At 32.0% G+C, this 23824-nt stretch overlaps 1 protein-coding gene and 1 long non-coding RNA gene across 2 annotated transcripts; one reads left to right on the forward strand and one right to left on the reverse strand.

The window, feature by feature from the left end:
• The first annotated feature begins 3611 nt into the window (after nucleotides 1-3611).
• Nucleotides 3612-12600, forward strand: LOC111709790 (paramyosin, long form). The gene is made up of 9 exons (XM_023483699.1): nucleotides 3612-3711; nucleotides 4384-4456; nucleotides 5308-5410; nucleotides 6015-6192; nucleotides 6303-6386; nucleotides 7421-7700; nucleotides 8051-8166; nucleotides 9910-10015; nucleotides 10100-12600. Exons 2-9 carry the CDS (start codon nucleotides 4385-4387, stop codon nucleotides 12071-12073), a joined length of 2913 nt encoding a protein of 970 aa, XP_023339467.1. The 5' UTR covers nucleotides 3612-3711; nucleotide 4384; the 3' UTR covers nucleotides 12074-12600.
• Nucleotides 12601-14023: 1423 nt separating this feature from the next.
• On the reverse strand, nucleotides 14024-18387 carry LOC111709964 (uncharacterized). The gene is made up of 4 exons (XR_002766971.1): nucleotides 18318-18387; nucleotides 16718-17590; nucleotides 15210-15257; nucleotides 14024-14399 (listed from the first exon to the last, which is right to left on the reverse strand). It is a non-coding gene; the product is annotated as an uncharacterized LOC111709964 (long non-coding RNA).
• Between the last annotated feature and the right edge of the window lie 5437 nt (nucleotides 18388-23824).

Raw genomic sequence — 23824 nt, forward strand, 5'->3', positions numbered from 1 at the left:
AATGTAGATTTAGTCTGTTGTAGTTAAAATAAGGTAGCCAGTACGCCTGAAAACAGAGGCATTAAGTATTAAAGCCCAGTTTTATAAAAATTGTACAGTGTTATACTGACTGAAAAGGCAAAATGTGACTGAAGCATCTCCTTCTAATGAAATTATTGTATTATGATTTTGTACTAATTAGAAAACACACATTTAGGCAAAGCGAAAAAATTATTCATAGAGTGGAATTTAAACAATCCCTTGGTATGAAATTTGTCATTCCCTTTTAGCCTGAAAGGAAGGTCAAAGTGTACAATACATGTAAATTGTTTACAAATTATACGCAATAAATCACACTAATATAGTATGATCCATGAGCTAAGAACTTTAGAATGTGATATCCTTAATCCTAATGTTTTAATTAATCTGGAGATTAATAACAAGAGGAGAACAATCGTTATTTAATCTCGAGATTAAGAAAAAGAGTGGATCAAGCATTAATCCCGATATCTACCATTCAAAAGTTCCCAGCTCTGAACTTATCCATTCCAATTTCTTTGTTTTGTGTATTCGCTATAGGTGAATTTTGTTTTGTGTATTCGCTATAGGTGAATTAAAATCAATACTTTATTAAACGTTAAAACGTAAAAATCTTCGTTTGTAAAGTGAATTGATTTAGATAAAATCAAATAATTTTCAAGAAAACTTTTTTATAAAATGATGTTCCAGGGCCCAAAATGTTATATAGCACAAATGTGTGATGTACACCTGCAGTAAGGAAACAGTACAACAAAATGGCTGTTTTACACTTTTTTCGAGTAAATTCCACTCTATATATAATCTATTCTCTTTGCATTTAGGACTCACACTCAGGATGCATATTGATATTTCAAGAGACCTTTCATTTAAACAGAGCCGTTACTGATTCAAACCCCTAGTTTAATGTGGAATACTCATTATGGGATATATATAAAGAGTGCTCGAAAGGAAGACATAAATACATGCATGCAGCGCAACTTTAACTTTATACTTTTATGATAAGAAAAATTAATAAGTAAATGGTGGAAACAAGATTTACAGTGTGAAGGAGATATAAAATGAATAATTAATTGTTTAATTCTCGGGAATTTTCTAAATTCCTCGGAATTCTAGAAGTTCAGCTTTCTGCTGGAAACATTTAAAATAAATTGTAGGCTTTCAGAATAGAGCGAAAAACAGTTTTACAGGCTCTTCTCTGTTTGTTTTACAAATCAAAAATTAATGTAGTTAACAACTTCCCTTAAATTTAGGTTAATCTATTTAACTAATCAAACAATAATTGTATTTGTTTTAGGTTAAATAACTATGTATAACCATTTTATTTGTGGTTGCAGACCTAAACAAGGTTTTGTACAGAAAAGTGCAAAAGTTATAGAAAGGAAACCCAATTAATAAAAAACCGCACTTTTATAGCACATTGCTTTAAAATTTGTTTTACAATAAAATTTTTACAAAATAAAAATTAAACAACCTTCCTCCTATCATAAAGGTTGATTTAAAAAACTTTTTTTTTATTGAAAATAGTATTTGTTTTTAAGAAAATAACTAAGTACATAGGGTTGTTAATTGTTTTCTTAAACGACAGGAAAAACGATCGTTTTCGTTTTGTTTCTAAATTTTCAAAAAGAACGATGCTATCGTTTTTAGTAAAACCAATCTTCAAAAAGATAAAGTGATCATCAAAAAGAGCAAGTGATCTTCAAAAAGTGTCAAAAAAACGAGCTACCTAACGAAACGACGAGCTAAAACTAAAATAAGGCTTCTGAATTTTTTAATTAAAAAAGATCCTATTTAAAAACGATCCTTTCGTTTTCCTTTTTTCTAGATCGTTAACTAAACGATCGGTTCATTTTTCAGAAAAGTGAAGCGATCCATCCCTATATGTATTAGGGTGGGTCAATTTTTCTGCCTTAGATCGATCTTAGAATGTGTGTGGGATATATGCACCTAATACCTATCTATTCAAAGAACTTCGCAAACAAAAATTATCAAAAATTGTTTTAAATGGCGAGCTGAGAGCTAGTTTAAGAAAAAATATATATCAAAAAAGTTACAAGAGTAAGACACAAAATAAAGCTTTCGTTTATTATTTGACCAGTACGAGACAACAAAACTCGTTTTTGAGCATAAATCAAACAATTATTTATAATTATCAAAAAATAAAAAATGTGGACAGTATTCAACGGCTTGAGATACGTCTTTTGATTCCCAAACCGATATATTTTGAAGATTGTTTTTTTCAGGTCCTATGCTTATAATTTTTAGTTCTATTGTTTCCGGAAATTTGATCTCAACTGGCAATCTAATTTTTTAAAATTAATTTTTATCCCGAAATTCCTAGAGTAGTAAGGCGCAGGTTTATCACTAGGGTCCTAAGCTTGGTTCCAAAATCGATCCACCTTAATATCTTATTCAGGGTTGCAGTGGTAAAACGATTTTTCCAAAACGTGCAAATATGAAGTATGAGACAAATAAAATCTAAGATTACCATTTTAGGTAAGTAATAGAAAAGTAATAGAGAAGAGTCTGCATATTATGAGCCATAAAGAGTCGAGTGCTGCTGACGATAGCAGTGTTAATCGGGATGTATTGCCCGAGCCTATTCTGTCCAGCTGTAGAACCATGAGTACTAGTAACTATTAACTTATAGGAATAATATTCATTTAAATAATAGTGTTAAGGCAAATTTTATAAAAAGTTTGTTTTCTTTTCTGGAAAAAACATGTGTTTTTTCTGGAAAAACCAATCTTTAAAGCAGAGAAAAAAAATTTGAATTGAATTTTTATTTAAACTGATGAATTTGTTCTTTGAGAAAATCGGAAAACTATTCTATATTGCTATAGTGTAAAGTGTAAAACAATACTATACTAAAATTGAACATGATCTGTGCATAAATTGTAAAATTCAAAATAGTTTCAAAGAACATATTATAATTCCAATTAAACGTCTGCACAATCTCAAGATAGATTATGACTAAGCAAAAGTCAGTTGATAAAGTAGACAATGAGAATTTTTTAAAAGAATTTATGAAAACGTACATGAATTTCAGAGCTTTGTCATCAGGCCCATACAAAGCCAAATCAAACAAATACTGATGACTTAAAGTGTTAAATATTAATTTAACTTTTAAATAAACGTGCAAAACTATTTTTTTAACGATATTCAGAATAATTTTTTTTAAATGATAAAAACCAATAGATTTGTCCATGGAGTAAATGTTTTTCTTTTATCAATATTATAACTGGATATTTGCCAACAAAAATATATTAGGGTAAACTTTTAATTCAATTCAATTATTTGGGTAGATTTTTTCTTTTTTACTCTTTCATCATTTAATATCTAAAAAATTTCTTCCACACCTGGTTTGCAGTACCCCTGAAAGGAGAAGGTACTAGAAATACAGAATCCCGGCCCTTGCCACTTCTGCCCACTGTGTAGGATTAGGTAAGCCTGTATGTCCTTTTAATCAAAAATCGGGATATTTTGTAGATTTAGTATTTTCTTAAAATATCAAACAAACCTTTGATTAAAAAAATTTATTTACTTTTTTTTAAAAAATCCCAAATCTCCCGAATACACCTCCCCATCATATAAAGGAAAGTTGTGTAGTGACCGGCCTGAAGGCAGCTAGTTGTGCCGACCAACTTATTCCTCTCTAGTCTCCACACACCCCAGTCCCTGCCCTAGCTTCAGGTCTGTAGTCCAAACATTAATATCAAAAATATTTTAGAAAGTAAAAATTTCCGAAAATAGAAATTCAAGTTTTTCTTTTCATTTGGAGACTAAAACTCGTTGTTAGAAAAAGCCTAAAACTTTGTTCTTAATATCGAAACTTCCAATAGTATTTTCAAATAGCGAAAAAAAACAGAATTTTACAGATTTTAAACATTATTTCGAACAAAATGTTCGTCATTATAGAATGCTTTTTGTGGTTGGGTATTTTTTTTCTAACAGTGTATCAGGATGAAAAATATACTATGAGGGGGAAAAAAGAATTTACAAAAAACTCCAATATTTTACATTTTTCAATGATAGCCAGTTTTCAGAAATCAAATAGAAAAAAAATCAAATTTTTTGTGATGATCCATAGTATTGTTTCAAAACTAAAAATATACTATATAAATATACTATTATTTTTGTGATGATAATTTTACATGGAATTTAATATTTAATTAAACCTGCTTTTGATAGGATTAACATACAATTTGGCATAGTCGAGTTATCTTATAAACATAACTTCAAAATAATTTTATAGAATCATGGAATTGTTAGAGGGGGGGCCACGACATTTATTTCAAAATATATATTTTAGTTTTGACCGGTAACTTAGTCTTGAATTATTTTTTAAAACTTTTCTTCCTTCAGGATGTCTGGGCGTGCTCTCGCCATATCTGCCTCCGCCCGCGGCATGGCGGAGGACTCTTCGTCTTCACGCCAGGTATATATCCGCCTTAGCTTAAAACGGCAGCTGTTTTAGTATTTCTAACACAAACCTTTTGGTAATACAAACTTCTCTCGACGAACTGGACTTTTTATTGGACATTTTTACAGCTTTTCTTAAGAATTCGTCAAGTATAATCAAAGATTTTTATATTACCGTCTAAACATAAAGTGTTAAACATATCAATAATTAGATGTTATTCAACTGTTAAAGATTTTCAAAATAATTGTGAAGCTTTTCTAAAAAAAATAGTAAGTAAACATTTTTTGTTTAGAAATCTCATCTTCTGAAACAAAAAATTTCTGCATGACCCACTAATAATTCTTAAGGCAAAATTGTAAGGTTTCCATCGAAATTTTCGTTGAATCAAATTCGCGGAAATGAACGAACAAATTCTTAATTTTCTTTTAAATGTTTTGCGAATTTCGATGTATTTTCGACGAACTTTTCGGCCTCATTTCTGCAAATTTTTTAATTTTTCTTGAAATTTTCGTTCAATTTTCGTTCGATAAAATTCGAAATTTTTTCATTTCGCATCAAGAAGAGATTGTATTTTTGCGAAAAAAGCTTTTGTAGGAAAGATCGAAAATTTTAGCAAATATCGCGAAAATTTCGAATGATATTCACGAATTTCGCGAAAATTTCGAACGAATTTCGCAAATTTAGCAAAAAATTTCCAACGAATTTCGCGAAAAGTTCGAACAAATTTTGCGAAAGTTTCGTTGGCTGAACGAAAGAAAGACTAGAAGAATTATATCAACTTAAAATAAAAACCTAATCAACCTTATTTATTAATTTAGGCATACATGTTAGCAATTTTCCAACTATGAATGTTTGATAATGTTTAGGTAAAGAAGACCACGAAGACCTATGTGTACAAAACAGACAGCCAGGGTAATGTGACCCAGCATACTGATGTCAAGGTTGAAGGAGGTTCTAGCTCAGAATCAGGTAAAAAAATTTTTTTAAAGAAATTGATTTCCCGCTTCAAACTCTAATTTTTTAATCTCATGTCTTTGCAGCACCGTTTTATTCTTTAATATTGATGCAGCAAACTAAGTTAAGCAGTATTATCCAATTACTCCTAATAAATTTAAGCTAAAATTTTTTAAAATTTGCTGACTAACTTTCAGAGTTGTCTAGATTGCAGTTTATTTGAAACTTTAACTATTGATTTAGGAGAACTGGTTTAGCTCGAAATATCAAAGGTCTACAACATTAGACTTTGTGGAAAGTAATCAGTTCCTTTTCAGAGCCCACTTATCCCCCCCTCAAAAAAAAACACACATTAAGCAACGACAGCGAAAAAAATCCTTTATATTTAAAAATCCAATATTTTTAAAAGTTTTGATTAAAAAATTGAAAATTCTGGAATTTAAAGCAGTATTTTTTGTATAATTTCAATACTGTAAAATGTTTTGCATCTTTCAGAAATGCCCCTCCTTCATAAAAGTTAAGCACTCATGCGGAATAGAGAGTTTACACTTTTACATGATACAGCAAAGGAAATTCTCGAAGAAAATTCTAACTTTGAAAAATGTTTGTATTTGTTTAGCTTCCATGAGGAGGTATGAAGAGCAGATCCGAGTACTTCAGGAGGATCTTGACAGCGAGATGCAGATGCGTCGTCGTGTGGAGCACGAGAAGCAGAGCCTGCAGATGCAAATCATCTCTCTCTCGGAGAGATTGACGGAGGCGGAGTCAGGTTCAGAGTCTCAGCTTGATATTAACAGGTACCACCCACACTCACCCTATGTTAGACGATTATTTGTTTTATGAACAAGATGAATGGATTGGATAAATGTGCTTTTTATCACATTTATTCGGCAACTTTTTATTTCAGAAAGCGCGAAGCTGAGATGGCTAAACTGCGTAAGCTATTGGAAGATGTTCATACCGAATCTGAACACCAAATTCATCAACTGAGGTAGAGTTCATTTTTCGTAAAAAAACTGAAAACAAATTTTCACCCTATTTCTACTGGAGCCTCTCACGGTTTTTGGGCACTCACTTTCGGCCAAAATTTCATAATTATAAATGTCTATCTATTATCCAAAAATAAGCTTTTGAGAATTTTTTAATTGTTAAGTTGCTTTGTCGATAAATCTTAAGTTTGAAAACTTTGAAAGTTTGATCAAAGCTTTTGAATCGTTAATCCCAACAGAACCTTCCCTGGTTCTAAGCAGAGTAAATAATTGTACTATCAATGTCTTAAAAGAAAATCGGGACTTGCAAGTAGATTATCAAGTACAATAGGTGGCAACAGAGAAATGGACCTATTATACACGACGTCACAAGTGTCAAATATAACAAGGAAAACGAAATTTTCTCACATTATTTGACATGTTTTCCAAGATTAAATAAGAAAGTGAAAAAAAACAGTCACTAAAGATATAATTGTATTTATTTTACTGTAAAATAAGCACTTTATTCTAAAATTGTCACTATTATTCATAATTTTGTCGAACACAACAACTGAATTGACACTTGTGACGTCAGAATACGGCTGTACTGAAAGTGAAATTATACGTTGCCATATATTGTACTAGAAGCTATTTGGGGACTCGGGAGAGATGTTTTCCATGGATTAATAAAGGGCCAGTAAGCGTAATTTCAAGTTACAATCTATGCAAAGATATCAATGCCCGATTCACAACTTTACTCTAGAAACCATTATCTGATAATAACGTGGAAGATGCTGTCGTTATTCTAGGTTTAAAAGTATTTAATTATTATTGTTCTTATATGTTTTCCTGCAGAGACATATAATAATCAGTTTTCAAAATTATAAACATTGATATAAAACTTATACTTGATTTAAAAAAGTTTTTAAGGGTATCGTTGTGAACGTTTTATAGAGGGTAACATGACGATTACGCCCTTTAAGAACTTAATCGCTTCAAAATAAAAGTTTCCATTATGTTCTTAAGCGCCAATTTTCTTAAATCCGTTTGTGTTTAGAACAAAGCACCAGACCTCTATGATGGAACTCCAGGAGCATATCGAGAGGATCTCCAGGGAGAAGGAGAAGGTTGTGAAAGAGAAGAGCACCATGAAGACAGAAATATCCGAGCTTTACGCGCAAATCGAAATCCTGCAGAGCGAGAAGATTTCCATCAAGAAGGTTGTGGAGAAGCTGGAGATTACTGTGAACGAATATCATATTAAGATTGAGGACTTGAATAGGACCGTCGTGGACTTAAACAGCAACAAGCAGAGACTGGTCATGGAGGCACAAGAGGTAATATTGATCAACAAAAAAATGTGATAAATTTTAGCACAGCTTGGAACTTTATGTGTTGGATATTTATAATCCTGATTGCTTGACCTCGATATCCAGATTGAACACTGTTGATTTGAGGAACATTTTTGAACTGAGGATCAATGCGTAATCTCTTCATTTTAGTTATCCTTTCAGGGTACAATTACACTGCGGGATACAGAATAAAGATTAAAATACTTTGATGACTAACAAAAGATCACAATCAAGCATTGATCTCGATATCCACAGTACAAATTTTCCTTGCTAAGTTTGAATTTTAAGATTCAGTGCTAAAGTTTCAACAATTTCTTATATTATGTGTGTATTAGGCCAATAAGAAACTGAACGAGATGAGATTAGCTATTGAACACGCTGGTATGGATAAGAATAAGTTTGCTTCCCAACTTGATGAACTACGCAGAGCCGCAGACAACGAGACTAGAGCGTAAGTAAAAGGAATAAAAGTTAGAAAACGTGGTTATGTCTCAAACATGCCACTAATTGTAAGGATTAGACCAAATTGTGGATTGATACTTTGTTTCCCTGAGATGATTCTACGTATTTACATTTACAGTATTTTCAAATCAGCAAATTCACAAGATGTTTATCAGTGTTAAAATGTTAGTTAGAGGTCTGATATAGTTTGCGTAAATCTCCGTAGTTCTCGGTAATACAACATCTTAAAAAAACTGAGTTCCTCGGGCCTAACTGTTGAATTTCTTAAAAATAAAGAATTTTAGTCTTAAACTTTAAATTCTTATAGATTACAATTTATTTGTTGTTAGACATTTAAAAGAAATGAAATAATCTGTGTAATTTTAACTAAAGGTATATGTATTAGTATTTCATTGTGAAGTGGTTTTAAAGTTTATTTAAACTTTCAAGGGAACTTGGAAAGGTATGAAAGAACATATATTGCTTTCATCATCACCCAGGAAAAATGGATTCTTGATTCTTTAGCAACAATTTCTATAAAAAGTTTAAGACATCATAAAGTCTGAAAAAGCCTGCCTAGAGCTTAGAAACAGCTGAGTTTAAGTGTCAAGGAGTATTTTAGTATTCAGTATCTATTTCTTAAACTATAGTTAACTAGCCTTTAAACCTCCTTTCCTTTTCCTGGCCCTCTAGTCCTGACATTTGTGTCCTGTGCACACACATTCCAATCCCCCCCTTTCCTATCTAAGCTCCCCCCCCCATCCAGAACAGGCCGGTCAAATCCAAGAGTTAAGAACTTAAGTCCTCCTAATTTACTAAAAAAACATAAAATGCTCAACTTTGGAAAATATTTTGAAAGGATTAAAAACTTTTGCGTTATTTATCAGTTTTTGTAAAGGAAAATAAAAGATCTTAACTTTAAAGCAAAGGTGTATTTTTTACTTTATGCACATTCAGGATATTTAAAAAGTTTTTGAAACTGATGGTTTCAGCTGGACGTTTTTCCCGTGGTGGTAATTTCAAAAATATATTTGTTTTGCTTTAGTTTTTTTCTTCGCTTTTTTGAGGTTAAACAACAAAATTTAAGTTTTTATTATTGTTTAATTTTTAACTGACAAGATGATATTTCTTCTTTGGTAAACGGAAACGTGATTTCAAGTTACCCTATATTTAAAGAGGGGAATTTTCTGTTTAAAACTGTATCCTTAAAAGCTTTGTCTGATCAAGTACGAATTGGTATTCATGGTTGTAATTTTGTGAACTGATTACTTTAACTTAGAAGCACATTGTCGGAATTATCAGTTTTAAACACATTTCCACCCAGGAAAATGATGTTATCTTTCACAATATTGATCAGATAAAGGTTTCAACTATATTATTGTGAATTGGGGAAACCCCTTTATAAATAGAGGGTCACTCACAGCCCTATGCTTAAGAGGAAAAATTCCATTCTTTAACTCTATAAAATAACTCTTGCAAAATAAAACCTGGAAAAATTCAAGTATATTCATTGTGCAAAGCAACTTTGAAAGTCACCAGCTTAATGATTTATTTGTTTACAGTAAGTAACAAAAAATAAAATATAAACAAGGCCAAGTCAAGTATGCATTATACAGACATTGTACATTTTTAATATGCTTTGTTGTTTTGCAAAATGATGATTAATAATTCCTTGAGCAAAACAGTATCTTTAAATTTTTTTTTGAGGATTATATTTTAACAAGGTAAACCTTTCCATTAAAGTATTTTTTAGACGCAATGCTGCTGAAACTAAGATTGCTTCTTTGGAGAGGAATATCAAGACTCTGACTGTTGAAATTGAAGAGCTCCGTGCCCTGAAGATTCAACTTGAAGGCTCAGTGAGTAAATATAAAATTTTTCATGACTCATTTTGTAACGAAGTGTATTTTTCTGAGCTTTATTTTCACAACCTCTTAATTTAGGTTGAAAAGTGGAGAGCTGACAATGCCGATTGGAAGAAAAAGTATGAACTTGAGGCTAAGCTTAGGGTCGAAGAGACTGATGGTCTCAAGAAGAAGTTCACCATAGAGATCAACAGTCTCACTGATGCTCTTCATAATCTGGAGATTAAGCTTAAGGCTGCTGAAGGTCAGAAGCAGAAGCTCTCACAAGAGGTTAATGTACTTATCAAGGATGTAGAACACAGCCAGGTTGTTATCAAGGAGATCTCTGAAAAGCTTCGCGTATCTGACAAGAGTAATTCTGAACTTGGAAGCAAGTTGAAGGAGATGACTAATCTTTATGAGAGAGCTGACAGAGACAACAAGGCTCGTGCTGGCGAAATTGTTAAACTAGGAAATGAAATGGACAGGCTGAATATGTCTAATGAAACCCTAAATGCCCACAAGAGCAAGTTAGAAGATGAATTGAAATCTTTGAAAATGGAATTGGATGGCCTGAAGAAGCGTTATGCTGATATGGACAGAGATAACAGAAAATTGGCTCATGAACGTGAAGAGCTGGCAAGAGCTTACAAAGATGCTGATGCTGGCAAACAGAAGGCTCTTGACAGAGTTGCTCAGCTTGAGAAAGAGTTGGCTAAACTTCGCAATGATGCTGAAAAGGGTCTTGCTGGAGCACGTGATGAATTTGAAAGTCAGAAGAAGAAGCTTTTCATTGAAATTGATACACTTTCCCGCCGTCTTGCTGAATCTGAATCTAGACTGAAGAATGAGGTTGAAGTTATCAAGAAAAAGATGTCAGTGACCATTACGGAACTTGAAATGTCTCTTGATGCCTCCAACAAGGGTAATGCTATGCTCCAAAACACTGCCAAGACCCAGGCTAACAAGATAATGGAACTAAGCGCAGCTTATGACGACGTTAACCGTAAGCTTGCTGGATCCCTTCAGCAGTATGATATCACAATCAAAAGGCTTCAACAAATTGAGGTGGAATTTAAATCTTTGAAGGCCAACTATGACTCATCCATCAAGGTTGCTAAAGATTATGAATCCAAACTTGGAGGAATGAGCGGAAGAGTTAATGAACTCACAATAATCAACAACAATCTTTCACAGGTTAAGATCAAAATTGAGAAAGAGCTTGCCACTGTTTCCCGGGACTATGATGATATTGCCAGAGAACTTAAGCTTGCTGATGATCGTGCAAACAAGTCTCAAAATGATGCCCAACACTTTGAAAGTCTTTTGAGAGAGGAGCAGACCAAGATTGTAAACTTGGTCAATGCCAAAAAAGCTCTTGAAAATGAGGTCAGGAGTTTAAGTGTCAGAATTGAAGAAATTGAAACCACTGCAGTGGCATCCAGCAAGAGAACAATCCAGAAGATGGAAATGAGGATCACTGAACTAGAAACAATGATTGACACTGAGAAAAAATCCCACAGCCTATCCATGACAGAACTTCACAAAAGGGAACGATCCATTAAAGAACTTATTCTTCAATCTGAGGAGGATAGAAAGAACATTTTGATTCTGCAAGAATCTCTGGACAAACTCAATGAGAAGATTAAGATGTACAAGAGACAACTGGAAGAACAAGAATCTATCTCTAACTCCAACATCATGCGTGTCAAGAAGTTCCAGAGAGAACTTGAAAGTGCAGAGTCCCGTGCTGAGGAGGCAGAGTCTACCCTCAACCAATTCCGATCTCGCGAGAGAGTGTTTGCAGCGGCATCAAGCAGAAGTGAGAAGGTCCAGGATGTTGAAGAACGTGAGGTTGTTGTAAAGAAAACTATCAACAGAGTCAATGTATCTGGTGGTATGACCTCCTCCTCTACCATGAGCTCCAGTATGAATGAAGAATCCTCCTCCTCTGCCCTTAATAACTATAAAGCAGGTTCTGTAGCATACAGCAGGGCAGGATCTGTTGCTAGAGCTGGATCTACATTCAGGGGTTCTAGCATGAGCAGAGCTGGATCTGTTCTCAGATATTGAACACCTTTTAATCCAAACTTACTTTCAGACCAAAAATTGTAAATTCTGCATCTTAGTATTTAACTCAAATTTATACTAACTTTCCACAAAGAAATCCAAGGTGTGCATGTGCAAATACTGATCAGCACTGCCATTATAAATAAGAAGAGCTCCGTCCTGGTAACTATTTGCGGGCTGGCAATTATTTACCAGGACATCTTTAACTTTTTTATAGTTTTTAAAACACATTTTGTGTTTAGTTGTTTGGGCATAAAGCAATAAATTGTGAAAAGCAAAGTCTTGAAAGAAAAAAATTCCCCAGACTGAAAAATTTTTCTAGGGTTGGAGAATATTTTACAGTTTTTGGGAAAACCATCTTTTCAGCTTACAGGACTTTCGAGTAGCGTCTGTGCTTATTTTTTAAATATCATTTGTCATCAAATATTTAAGACAAAAAAAGCAAGCTGGTGCAGGCAATTTTCTTTATTTATGATAGTTGACATTGGCGGATGTAACAATTAGCTACTCAAATAAACGTTATATTTGTATTTTTTGTTAAATTTAAAGAGAGAAAAAACTATTGGGATGTTTTAAAATATCTGCATTTTGCATTTTTTAAAGAAGGAAGGAAAGGGGGATATGTGGACTAGACAATGACTTGAATGAGACCGATCCTTGCATAGGAGGAACAAGAACTATGATTTACCGGTCTAGTGTAATCAAATTCCTACGCATTTACTCATACCAATCCGTCCAGTGTGCCTGGTATGTAGTTGACCCAGTGCTTTTTATGCAACAAATGTAGGCTGGTTTGTTCTATGTAAATTTTCCAATCAATCAAAACAAACTATATCTGGACCCTGGTTAGTGGTTAAGAGCCCTGTACACTCCCCTTAATTTCAAGTATCTGCCCGACCTTTAGGCAGCCAGAGCAAATTAAACAGTATAAGGGTTACAATGTGCAAAAACCATAGAGAATAGAATATAGAGAGAGGAATTTACTGGAAAAAAGTGTAAAATGGCCATTTTGTTGTACTGTTTCCATACTACAGGTGTACTTCACATATTTATGCTATATAACCTGTTGGGCCCTGGAATATCATTTTATAGAAAATCTAAAATAAATATTAAAAGAAAATAGAAAATTATGAAATAGGCTGGTTTCATGATTGACCAATGATCATTTCACATAGACTCTATGCCTTCCACTTTACAAACGATGATTTTCCGTTTTAACTATAAATCAAATGATGTTTTTATTCACCTAATTCATTATGAAGTTTAATAAACAGTTTAAAAAATTCGAAATTGAAATGGATAGTCTAGGAAACATACTGTATTTGTGTACTCTACTGCATATAATTTGTGAACATTTACATGATTTGTACACTTTGAACTCCCTTTCAGGCTGAAAGGGACTGAAAAAATTCATACCGAGAGATTCTTTTAATTCCTCTCTATATATTCTATTCTCTATGGCAAAAACTTATTATTCAATTAACTGAAAGTTGAGCAAATTTCGTAAAAATGACCTTAACTATTGCACAACCACTGCAAATCATGCAGTAATATTTAGTATTATTTGTATTATTCTTCTGACATCTATAACACCAGAGACACGGACAGAAAAATAATTTTTATCATACAAATGCGCTTTTTTGTTGTGACATGCAACAAGATAAATTTTACATTTATACAAATAGATTATCAAGTACAATAGGTGGCAACAGAAAAATGAACCAATTATACACAACGTCACAAGTGTCAAATATAATAAGGAAAACGAAATTGTCTCACATTAGTTGACATATTTTCCAAGATTGCAATTATTTATTTTACTGTAAGAAAAGCACTTTATTCTAAAATTATCACTATTATTAATAATTTTGTCGGACACAAAAACTGAATTGACACTTGTGACGTAAGAATACAACTGTACTGAGAGTGTACAAATTCTACGTTGCCATCTATTGTACTTAACATACAACTGTACTGAGAGTGTACAAATTCTACGTTGCCATCTATTGTACTTAACATTCTATTTGCATTTATACCGTTGATTTGTTAACCAGCAACAAGTCAAGTTGTATGCAAGGCTGCAGGCTTGATCAGATAGGTGGTTTAAATAAAGTACAAAATAAGCTTCAAAGTAAATCTTTTATTACAGTTGATGATGTCAGAGTTTAAAAAAACAGCTTTTAAATTACTTTTATAGCTTTGCTAGCGCCAATCCTTCTCTTCAATAATCTTTGTATTTAGTATGAAGGAAAGAGTGTTCAACAACTTCCATTTTCATCTTTTCCTCAGAGTTCAGGGTTTCCCCTAGTTTGTATATGCTATTGAAACACTGAAAAATGAAATTAATTAGTACTGTCCTTTTTTCTGAATAAAATCAGTATAAAAATTTTATGCGTTTAAGGAAAAGTAGTTATCAAATTTGTGTGTGAATCCAATAAGGTACAGCCTAGGGTGGTTGAACATCTTTTATATTTAAATCTTTTCATTTTTTAAAAGCCATTTAAAAACAAATATAGAAACATGGGGTACATCTATAAATAAATTTATCCAATAAACGTCATAATGGCTGAACTGATCGGGCTCAAATTTTATGTGGGACCTCACGTGACCCCAGGGAAGGTTTTTGAATAATCAAAATTTCAAAAATTAGTATCGAAAAGTTTTTTATTTTTGTAAAATTTTGAAACTGCGCGAAAAAATATTATAAAAATCCAAACACTTTTTTGTTTGTTTGTTTTATACTGTACAAAGAGAAGATGCATTTATAGATAAAGCCACAATTAAAAGTTGAAATAGAAAATGGGCACGAAACGCCCTAAAAGCCTAGTCCTTGAAAATTTTAAAGTTTCATGTTCAATAAAAGAGCTGGCCTTGAAAAAAATTAAGCTATGATCATGATTTTAGATGGATCGCCGGCGTTGCCCATGGAATTTCAAAAATTTCAATAACCTATGTCATAACCCCAGGGTTTTCCACAGGTTCCATAAAAAACTGTCAGCCAATTTTGTCTAGCAATTGGCTGACATTTTTGAGGGAACCCTTGGGTACCTTTGGAGTAATAGACTAAACATATTCAAAAGTGTTTTTAAAATTCCACGGACAACCCCGTTTTATTATATAGATTATATCTTTGTCTTACCTTTACTTTGAAACACCACTCCGCCTGTTTATGAAGAAGATGCTGATGCTAAAAATGAAGTCAATCAATGCATTTTATGTTTTTAACTTTATCTAGACTTTATGTATAAATATACACATAAAATTACAGTATTTACCATCAAGCTCTCTTCTTAAGATGTGGAATAACCTGCCTTTTGATTTAAAAAGAAGCAACTCTCTAAGTATATTTAAAATAGACTACTAAATTCTATTTTTGAAAATTACATTACAATGTGTTATAAACCGAATTGCTATTCATGTAAAACTAATTAGAAATGTTTTAATATGCTTTGATATTTGTTGTGTACATGTCAGAAAATTACTTTAAACTCTAGTTATTCGAATTAATGTATAATTTATTTAGCATCAGATAAAATCGCACCCTGATCTCTGATAGTTCTCCTTAAATCTATTTACTTAAAATGTTTTGTTATCATTATTGAAATTAGGTGGAAAAAATAATCAAAACAGCCAAGAGCTATTTTCCACCTAATTGCTTTTTACATGTACTGTTAATATAATCACTAATTTGTAATTGTAAACTCGTTCTGTACACAGATACATGTATTTTATCAGTAAACTTTATCTATCTATCTAATCTAATTTGTAATTGTACACATGTTCTGTACACAGATACATGTATTTTATCAGTAAACTTTATCTATCTATCTAATCTAATTTTTAATTGTAAACATGTTCTGTACGGAGATACATGTATTTTATCAGTAAACTTTATCTATCTATCTAATCTAATTTGTAATTGTAAACTAGTTCTGTACACAGATACATGTAGTTTAGCAGTAAACTTTATATATCTATCTAATCTAATTTAAATCTGAACATTTTATATTTTCTAACTAAAGTTCAAACTCTCAAACTGATAGAAATAAAGATGGGCGATATGAAATCAGACCATGAACAAATCATGACAGAAAAAGGACGTTGGACGATATACTTTAGGACTATTGAGGATAGCCAGTTGGTATCGGACGATGGACGATCTACAATGGAGTTTAAATTTATTTTTACCTTAAAGGTATAGATATTCAAAATAGCAAGAACATCCTAGATTCAATCAATTAATAGTTCAATAAAACTAGAGTTCTTTAAATACTAGATACTAAGCCTCATTTAACGGTAACCAGAGCTGAGTTTTTAAAGGCCTTGGGTTTAGTAAAAACCAACCGACTTTGATTTTGAAGGCTTGGGTCTTCAAAAACTAATGATCGTAAATTTCGTAGAAACTATTTTATTTGTACATTTAAAATCTTGGGAATTATTTGTAGTGTCAAATTTATGAAATAAACATAATATGAAAATGAAGTATCTTCAAAGAATTTGAATTTTCTAAATGTACTTCTTTAAACAGGACCTGGCCGGAGCTCGATGGTAGGCAATAAGAGGATTTATTTACTGTACACAAATTTATTCCGGAATGTATATGAACTCGGTTTCGGTGGCTAAAAAATGATTTATCTGTTTGCTTACATTCAATTTAATTAGACTTATGTTGAAACAATAATCTACAGTTTCGACATGAGAGGGGGTGGAGTAGCTCCATGGTATCTTTATATGTGTAACTATATAACTTTGGACTGCGACTAATACTGGGTTTAATTTAATTTTTCGGATCAAGTCCAGTTTCGGTTGCGTTTGTTTACAAACAACCAATATACAATTGTACAGTCACCGAAAATGAGTTCATTGTATATCACGGAATTTGGTGAGTTCTGAGTACAAAATTCTCTTATGGCCTTACGGAAGGTCTGTCTGCTATAAACAGAACGTCGTATCGTATCTGAACCAATCAGAACCAATCAGGAGCAATCCTGCCTCGGGTTTTATTTACGCTTGCGTCTCCAAATAAAATGGGGTTTACTCGGGTTTAAGCTTTTAAAAGCTCAGCTCTTAGCTGAGACGTTAAGAAGCTGTTGTATGGTACACTTTAAACTTTTATCAGATTATTTTTGTTGAAGATATGGTCGTTTTTCTAGCTAAAAAGGATTAGATTCTGAAAATTTCTCCCTGTTTCTATAGCATAAATTTGCAAAGTCATCTATAACTAAGAAATAACATTTTAAAAAATTAATTTTGAATTTAAAACATTGATATCTCTTAAAGTTTTGTTCAGACTAAGCTGTTAAGGGTACCATTGTGAATCGGGCATGTCACTCTATAATAGGAAGGTCATAAGAAATTACGCTAAAGGTTCCTCTTAGAAGATTATTTGTTTATTATTTGAACTATCTGATGCCTCATGATAAGTTACAGGATTCTGGAGGAGTTTAATCAGAAATGCTGGATGTGTTTCCCATATTAGATGCTCACCTATATTTAGCGGGGCAAAGCCCAGGCTTTTCGCTAAAATTAATCAGTCATCACCAGTATTGATATAGGACTGTAAGCGTAATTTCAAGTGACCCTCCATGCAAAGATGGCAAAGCCTGATTCACAACGTTACTGGTTAAACCTTTAGCTAATCAAACATTTTTGAAATATTGTCATTTTTGTTGGTTTTATAAAAGTGCTTAATTCTGATCATTCATATAGTTTTCCTGCAGTAAAAATGTGCAACAAACTTTAGTAGAGCAATTACAAATTTGAAAAAATTCGTTATTAAAATTTAAAAATTGATATCCAATTTATAATTTTTTAGGCAAAGCTTTCAAGGGAACCGTTATGAATTGGAAATTGCGATCTTTGCATGGAGGAAAGGTCACTTGAATTTATGCTCTTAGTTCCTTTAAGCGGAATAAATGCTCGATAGTTTGTTTATTAAAAAATGTAGCAACAAATTTTGTTGTTTGAAACTGTCATAACTTGGAATGATCGTTCAGAGATCAAAACTTTTGTGTGTATTGTTAATCTTGATCGCTTGATCTCGTTATCCAATTTAATAAATATTGACAATAAATATTCTTAAATTCTCGTAAAAAAAATAAAAACATTATATGCCAACTATTATTTTTATGTCTAATTTGATCTCAAAACGTGGCCGGAGCGTTAAAGTCCAAATTGGTCCAAATTCACACAAAAAAATCAAAAAAATAATCTCTCCCATGTAATTTTATATAGTTCAAGTACTTACGAAGTACTCCAGTAATAAAAACATCTTCAATAAACAAATATGGTTTCTTTTCTGCTGCCTCAGTTAACCTTAATAGAAAAAAGAGACTGTAAAAGCAATTTCAAGTTACCTTTCATTTAAAGAGGGGCATGTTCAGTTGGAAAGAGGGGAAAAACACCTCCCCCCCTACTGGGGCGAGTTTAGAGGGGGGCAGGATGTGGAGCAAAGTGGTCTTCAACAGTAAGAAGCACTTATTTCACTTAAATTTGATCTTAAACGGAAGTGACACCACTGAAATTTACGACCATGACACGCATAATGTTTTTGTTTTCTTACATTACAAAGTTCCCTGGACAAATCAGAAAAATAAAGAACTTATAGAGATTTTATTTGCAGTGCTGTTTTTTGTAGAAGACTATTTTAGTTGTTTGTTAATAGTTATGTTTCGAATGGCTATAATCTTTTAATACTGAAAAAAATATAGAGTAACTTTAATCTTAGAGGTTGGAACTTTTGTATTGAGTAACGTTAATCTTAGAGGTTGGAACTTTTCTGATGAGTAACTTTAATCTTAGAGGTTGGAACTCTTGTTTAGAGTAACGTTAATCTTAGAGGTTGGAACTTTTGTATAGAGTAACGTTAATCTTAGAGGATGTAACTTTTGTGTAAAGTAACGTTAATCTGAGAGGTTGGAACTCTTGTGTAGAGTAACGTTAATCTTAGAGGTTGGAACTTTTGTGTAGAGTAACGTTAATCTTAGAGGTTGAAACTTTTGTGTACATTAACGTTCATCTTAGAGGTTGGAACTTTTGTGTAGAGTAACGTTAATCTTAGAGGTTGGAACTTTTGTATAGAGTAACGTTCATCTTAAACTCTTGATCTCGATATCCAATTTGGGTACTTTTGATTTTCAGGATAAATACTTGATCGTTTAATTAAAGAGATCCCTGCAGGATATGACCACCACGGAATATCGCAGAAGAATTTAATTAATCTGTAGGTCTGCATAAGACGGGCGGAGATCAATGCTTTATCCCGAGATTCATAACCGAAAAGTTCTGATTTTAGTTTAAGTATGAAATGACCAGACTGGGAAAATTGAAATTAATTCAATGTGTTGATCAAAGGCTGAACTATATATACATTAGGCTTTTCTGTCTGCATGTTAATATTTATATTTTAAATGGAGTGTTTGCGAAATATCAAAGGGGATGGCTGAACTATATATACATTAGGCCTTTCTGTCTGTATGTTATTATTTATATTTTAAAGGTAGTGTTTGCGATATATCAAAGGGGATGGCTGAACTATATATACATTAGGCTTTTCTATCTGTATGTTATTATTTATATTTTAAAGGGAGTGTTTGCGAAATATCAAAGGGGATATAGGCTTACGGCAAAAAAATAGCGCTTTTGATTACTTTTAATCTTACTTCTATCTGTTGCGTCTATAATGAGAAAATTGTTAAAAACTACTTATACTGAAGAATGTAGCGTCCATACAAATTCAGAAAGTAGAAAAATTCAACACGGATCGTAAAAAAATGAATTTGATTCCAAACATTCAGATATTACAACGAGTAATCATCGATAATTTAACGAAACATTCGTGCATGGTTGATATCTTTTATTTTTTTTTTCATGATCTGATAGTCACTTTTGAAAACATTTATTCCTGTTTTGGGGATTTTTGATAATGAAGATGACATTATCATATTTTCCAGGAATGTTCAAAAATCCAGCGCCATCGAAATATTATTAGAAAAAAACCAAAATCAAAAATATTATTAAATAATAACTATATACGAATGCGTCGAAAAATGATCGATGACTATTGTTTGTAATATCTTAATTATTTGTATGGAATTAAATTGATTATTTTACGATCCGAGTTGAATGTTGCAACTTTCTGAATTTGTACGGACGCTACGTTCTTCAGCATGAGTCGTTTTTAACAATTTTCTCCTAATAGACGCAATAGATAGACGTGAGATTAGTAGCGATCAAAAGCGCCTATTTTTCGCTGTAAGCCTATACCCCTTTAATTTTTTGAGAACACTCCCTTTAAATAAAAACAAAACATTTTTCAAGAACGTTTACCTGGGTAATCTTCTGCTGCCAGAATATCGAAACTTACAAACCACTAAAAACAGTATTTAAAGTGACTGTAGATGTAATTTCAAGTGACACTCCATATACAAAGATGTCAATGCCCGATTCACAAAGGATTTTAGTCTTTGCCACAAACTCAAATTTTCTAATTCCTATATCCTTGCAACCCAATGCCGTAGACCTTAGATATTTCAAATTATGAATTCTGGTAGATCAAATAATCTAAGTTTGAAATATTAAAGGTGTGCACCATCAAGTTGCTAAGATATAAGGATTAGAAAATTTGAGTTTGTGACAAAGACTCAAGTCCTGTACACTTAAAAGCTTTGTCCGATTAAGAATGAATTAGATTTCCTTTCCATATTTATGATTTAGAGAAATTTTATTTTGAATTGTGGTTTCACCATAAAAGTGACCTGCGCATCTCTAACAACATAAAATCATGTAGAAATTAACAGAATTTATTACTTTTAATCCCAGAATAATAGCAATATCTTCTACATTATTGATCAGGTATTGGTTTCAGTGGTACTTCGTTTTTTCAAACCCGTCATCTTTGCATGGAGGGTCACTTGAAATTACGCTTACAGTTCCTTTAAAAGAATGATAATGTAATAATAGCTGACCCTAATCAAGAGTGTAATTAACAATGTACAACAGTTTAAAATGTATTTCTCTGATCAACCATGGTCAGAGTTTTGTTGCAAACAATTCAACAGTTTTTTGTTTTGCCAAATATTCCTTTAAATTTGAAGCTCAAAGTTTCTGAACCAGAGTTCCAAAAAAGTTTAAATAGGTTGGTTAGGGTCGATTTTCTAGTTTAGAAAGCGTTAAATTCTGTTAAATTGTCCATCGTTTCTTGAAGCAAGAAATGCGCAAGTAACTTTAGTAAAAAAAATAAAAATAAAAAGAATTAGTTTAAGATCAGAGAAAGCTCTGAAAGGTCATTTANTAATATGTTGTGAATATATCAATAAATATGTCATCATCAGCTTTAAATACAAGAATATACCTAGTATAATAATATGTTGTGAATATATCAATAAATATGTCATCATTAACTTTAAATACAAGAATATACCTAGTATAATAATATGTTGCGAATATATCAATACATATGTCATCATCAGCTTTAAATGCAAGAATATACCTAGTAAAATAATATGTTGTGAATATATCAATACATATGTCATCATTAACTTTAAATACAAGAATATACATAGTAAAATAATATATGTTGCAAATATATCAATACATATGTCATCATCAGCTTTAAATATAAGAATCTACCTAGTATAATAATATGTTGCGAATATATCAATAAATATGTCGTCATCAGCTTTAAATACAAGAATATACCTAGTATAATAATATGTTGCGAATAATCAATAAATATGTCATCATCAGCTTTAAGTGCAAGAATATACCTAATATAATAATATGTTGCGAATATGTCAATACATATGCCACCATCAGCTTTAAGTACAAAGATAGTATAATGAAATGGCGCAAACATATATAAAAAATATTTAGTCGTCAACTCTTAATAAAAAGATATACCTTGTATAATAATATGTTGCAAACATATCAATAAATATGTCGTCATCAGCTTTAAATACAAGAATATACCTAGTATAATAATATGTTGCGAATAATCAATAAATATGTCATCATCAGCTTTAAGTGCAAGAATATACCTAATATAATAATATGTTGCGAATATGTCAATACATATGCCACCAACAGCTTTAAGTACAAAGATAGTATAATGAAATGGCGCAAACATATATAAAAAATATATAGTTGTCAACTCTAAATAAAAAGATATACCTTGTATAATAATATGTTGCAAACATATCAATAAATATGTCGTCATCAGCTTTAATCACAAAATCTGCCTGTTCACAAAAATGTGCTGCCCAATATGTTCCAAAAATGCTTTTGTAAGACAGGTTTCGGTAATTCTCGTAAAATGTTCCTTTCAAACAAAGATGTTTTAGCACAATTGTGAACTCAGAAGACTCCATTTAATTGTGAACTCAGAAGACTCCATTTAATTGTGAACTCAGAAGACTCCATTTAATTGTGAACTCAGAAGACTCCATTTAATTGTGAACTCAGAAGACTCCATTTAATTGTGAACTCAGAAGACTCCATTTAATTGTGAACTCAGAAGACTCCATTTAATTGTGAACTCAGAAGACTCCATTTAATTGTGAACTCAGAAGACTCCATTTAATTGTGAACTCAGAAGACTCCATTTAATTGTGAACTCAGAAGACTCCATTTAATTGTGAACTCAGAAGACTCCATTTAATTGTGAACTCAGAAGACTCCATTTAATTGTGAACTCAGAAGACTCCATTTAATTGTGAACTCAGAAGACTCCATTTAATTGTGAACTCAGAAGACTCCATCTAATTGTGAACTCAGAAGACTCCATCTAATTGTGAACTCAGAAGACTCCATCTAATTGTGAACTTAGAAGACTCCATTTAATTGTGAACTCAGAAGACTCCATCTAATTGTGAGCTCAGAAGACTCCATTTAATCAATCTTTTATGTATAATATTGTTTAGATGTATGATAATAAAGCAACAATAGTTACTGCAGTTGCTGGCTTACAAATAAAAGTGAATATGGTTCTGTGTCTCTGTGCCCACTGCGCAAATGTTGTGTTTCTTAATAACTTGAGAGTAAAACAGTCGTCTTACTGTTCCACAGTATCAAGGGTCCCCTGTAGCTGTAGCATATTTATGCATAAATGGAGATGTGAAATAAGGGTGCAGAAGTTTTTTTCTTTAAACATATTTAATGTCGAGGGCGGTAAAATTTATAAATTTTAGCATCTTTGCCTTGTATAATGTCTTCAAAAGCATTGGCCTCTGCAAAGATTTTTTTTTGTTCTTTTCTCGATTTAACAAGACCAAGTAGGAATACAATTCTGAAAAGAACAAGACCAAGTAGGAATACAACTCTAAAAAGAACAAGACCAAGTAAGAATACAACTCTAAAAAGAACAAGACCAACTAAGAATACAACTCTGAAAAGAAATTGATTTTTAAAAATTGTTTACTTTTTTCACTGGGATTTAACATATTATCTTTTATTATTTAAAATTAAAGGGAGAATATTCATAAAATTCGTAAAACCATAAAAGATGGTTTATGACTGTCCCATTAAGAACAAAAACCTGATATTTGCCCCAGGAATATTCGGATTCCCCCATGTTTTCCTGAAATAAAAGCAGTTTGAATATTAGGTTGGATTTAAATCTGAGATGTTTATTGTTTGAAAGCCATTAAGATGAAAAATACAATTTTGAATTTACACTATTTAACCAAACTTGGTCACTTTAAGTAACTTCAATAATTTTACAGTATTTTTACCTTTGACCTGTCTATTACTATTTCA

This window comes from Eurytemora carolleeae, unplaced genomic scaffold (genome assembly GCF_000591075.1).
Source record: "Eurytemora carolleeae unplaced genomic scaffold, Eaff_2.0 scaffold46, whole genome shotgun sequence".
NCBI lineage: Eukaryota > Metazoa > Arthropoda > Copepoda > Calanoida > Temoridae > Eurytemora > Eurytemora carolleeae.

What these genes read in the sequence shown, in the direction of transcription:
- LOC111709790 (XM_023483699.1), top strand. Translation starts at nt 4,385, where the DNA reads ATGTCTGGGCGTGCTCTCGCCATATCTGCCTCCGCCCGCGGCATGGCG. An exon ending in CACCAAATTCATCAACTGAG is followed by an intron (nt 6,387 to 7,420) that starts GTAGAGTTCATT and finishes GTTTGTGTTTAG; the next exon opens with AACAAAGCACCAGACCTCTA. An exon ending in GCAGACAACGAGACTAGAGC is followed by an intron (nt 8,167 to 9,909) that starts GTAAGTAAAAGG and finishes AGTATTTTTTAG; the next exon opens with ACGCAATGCTGCTGAAACTA.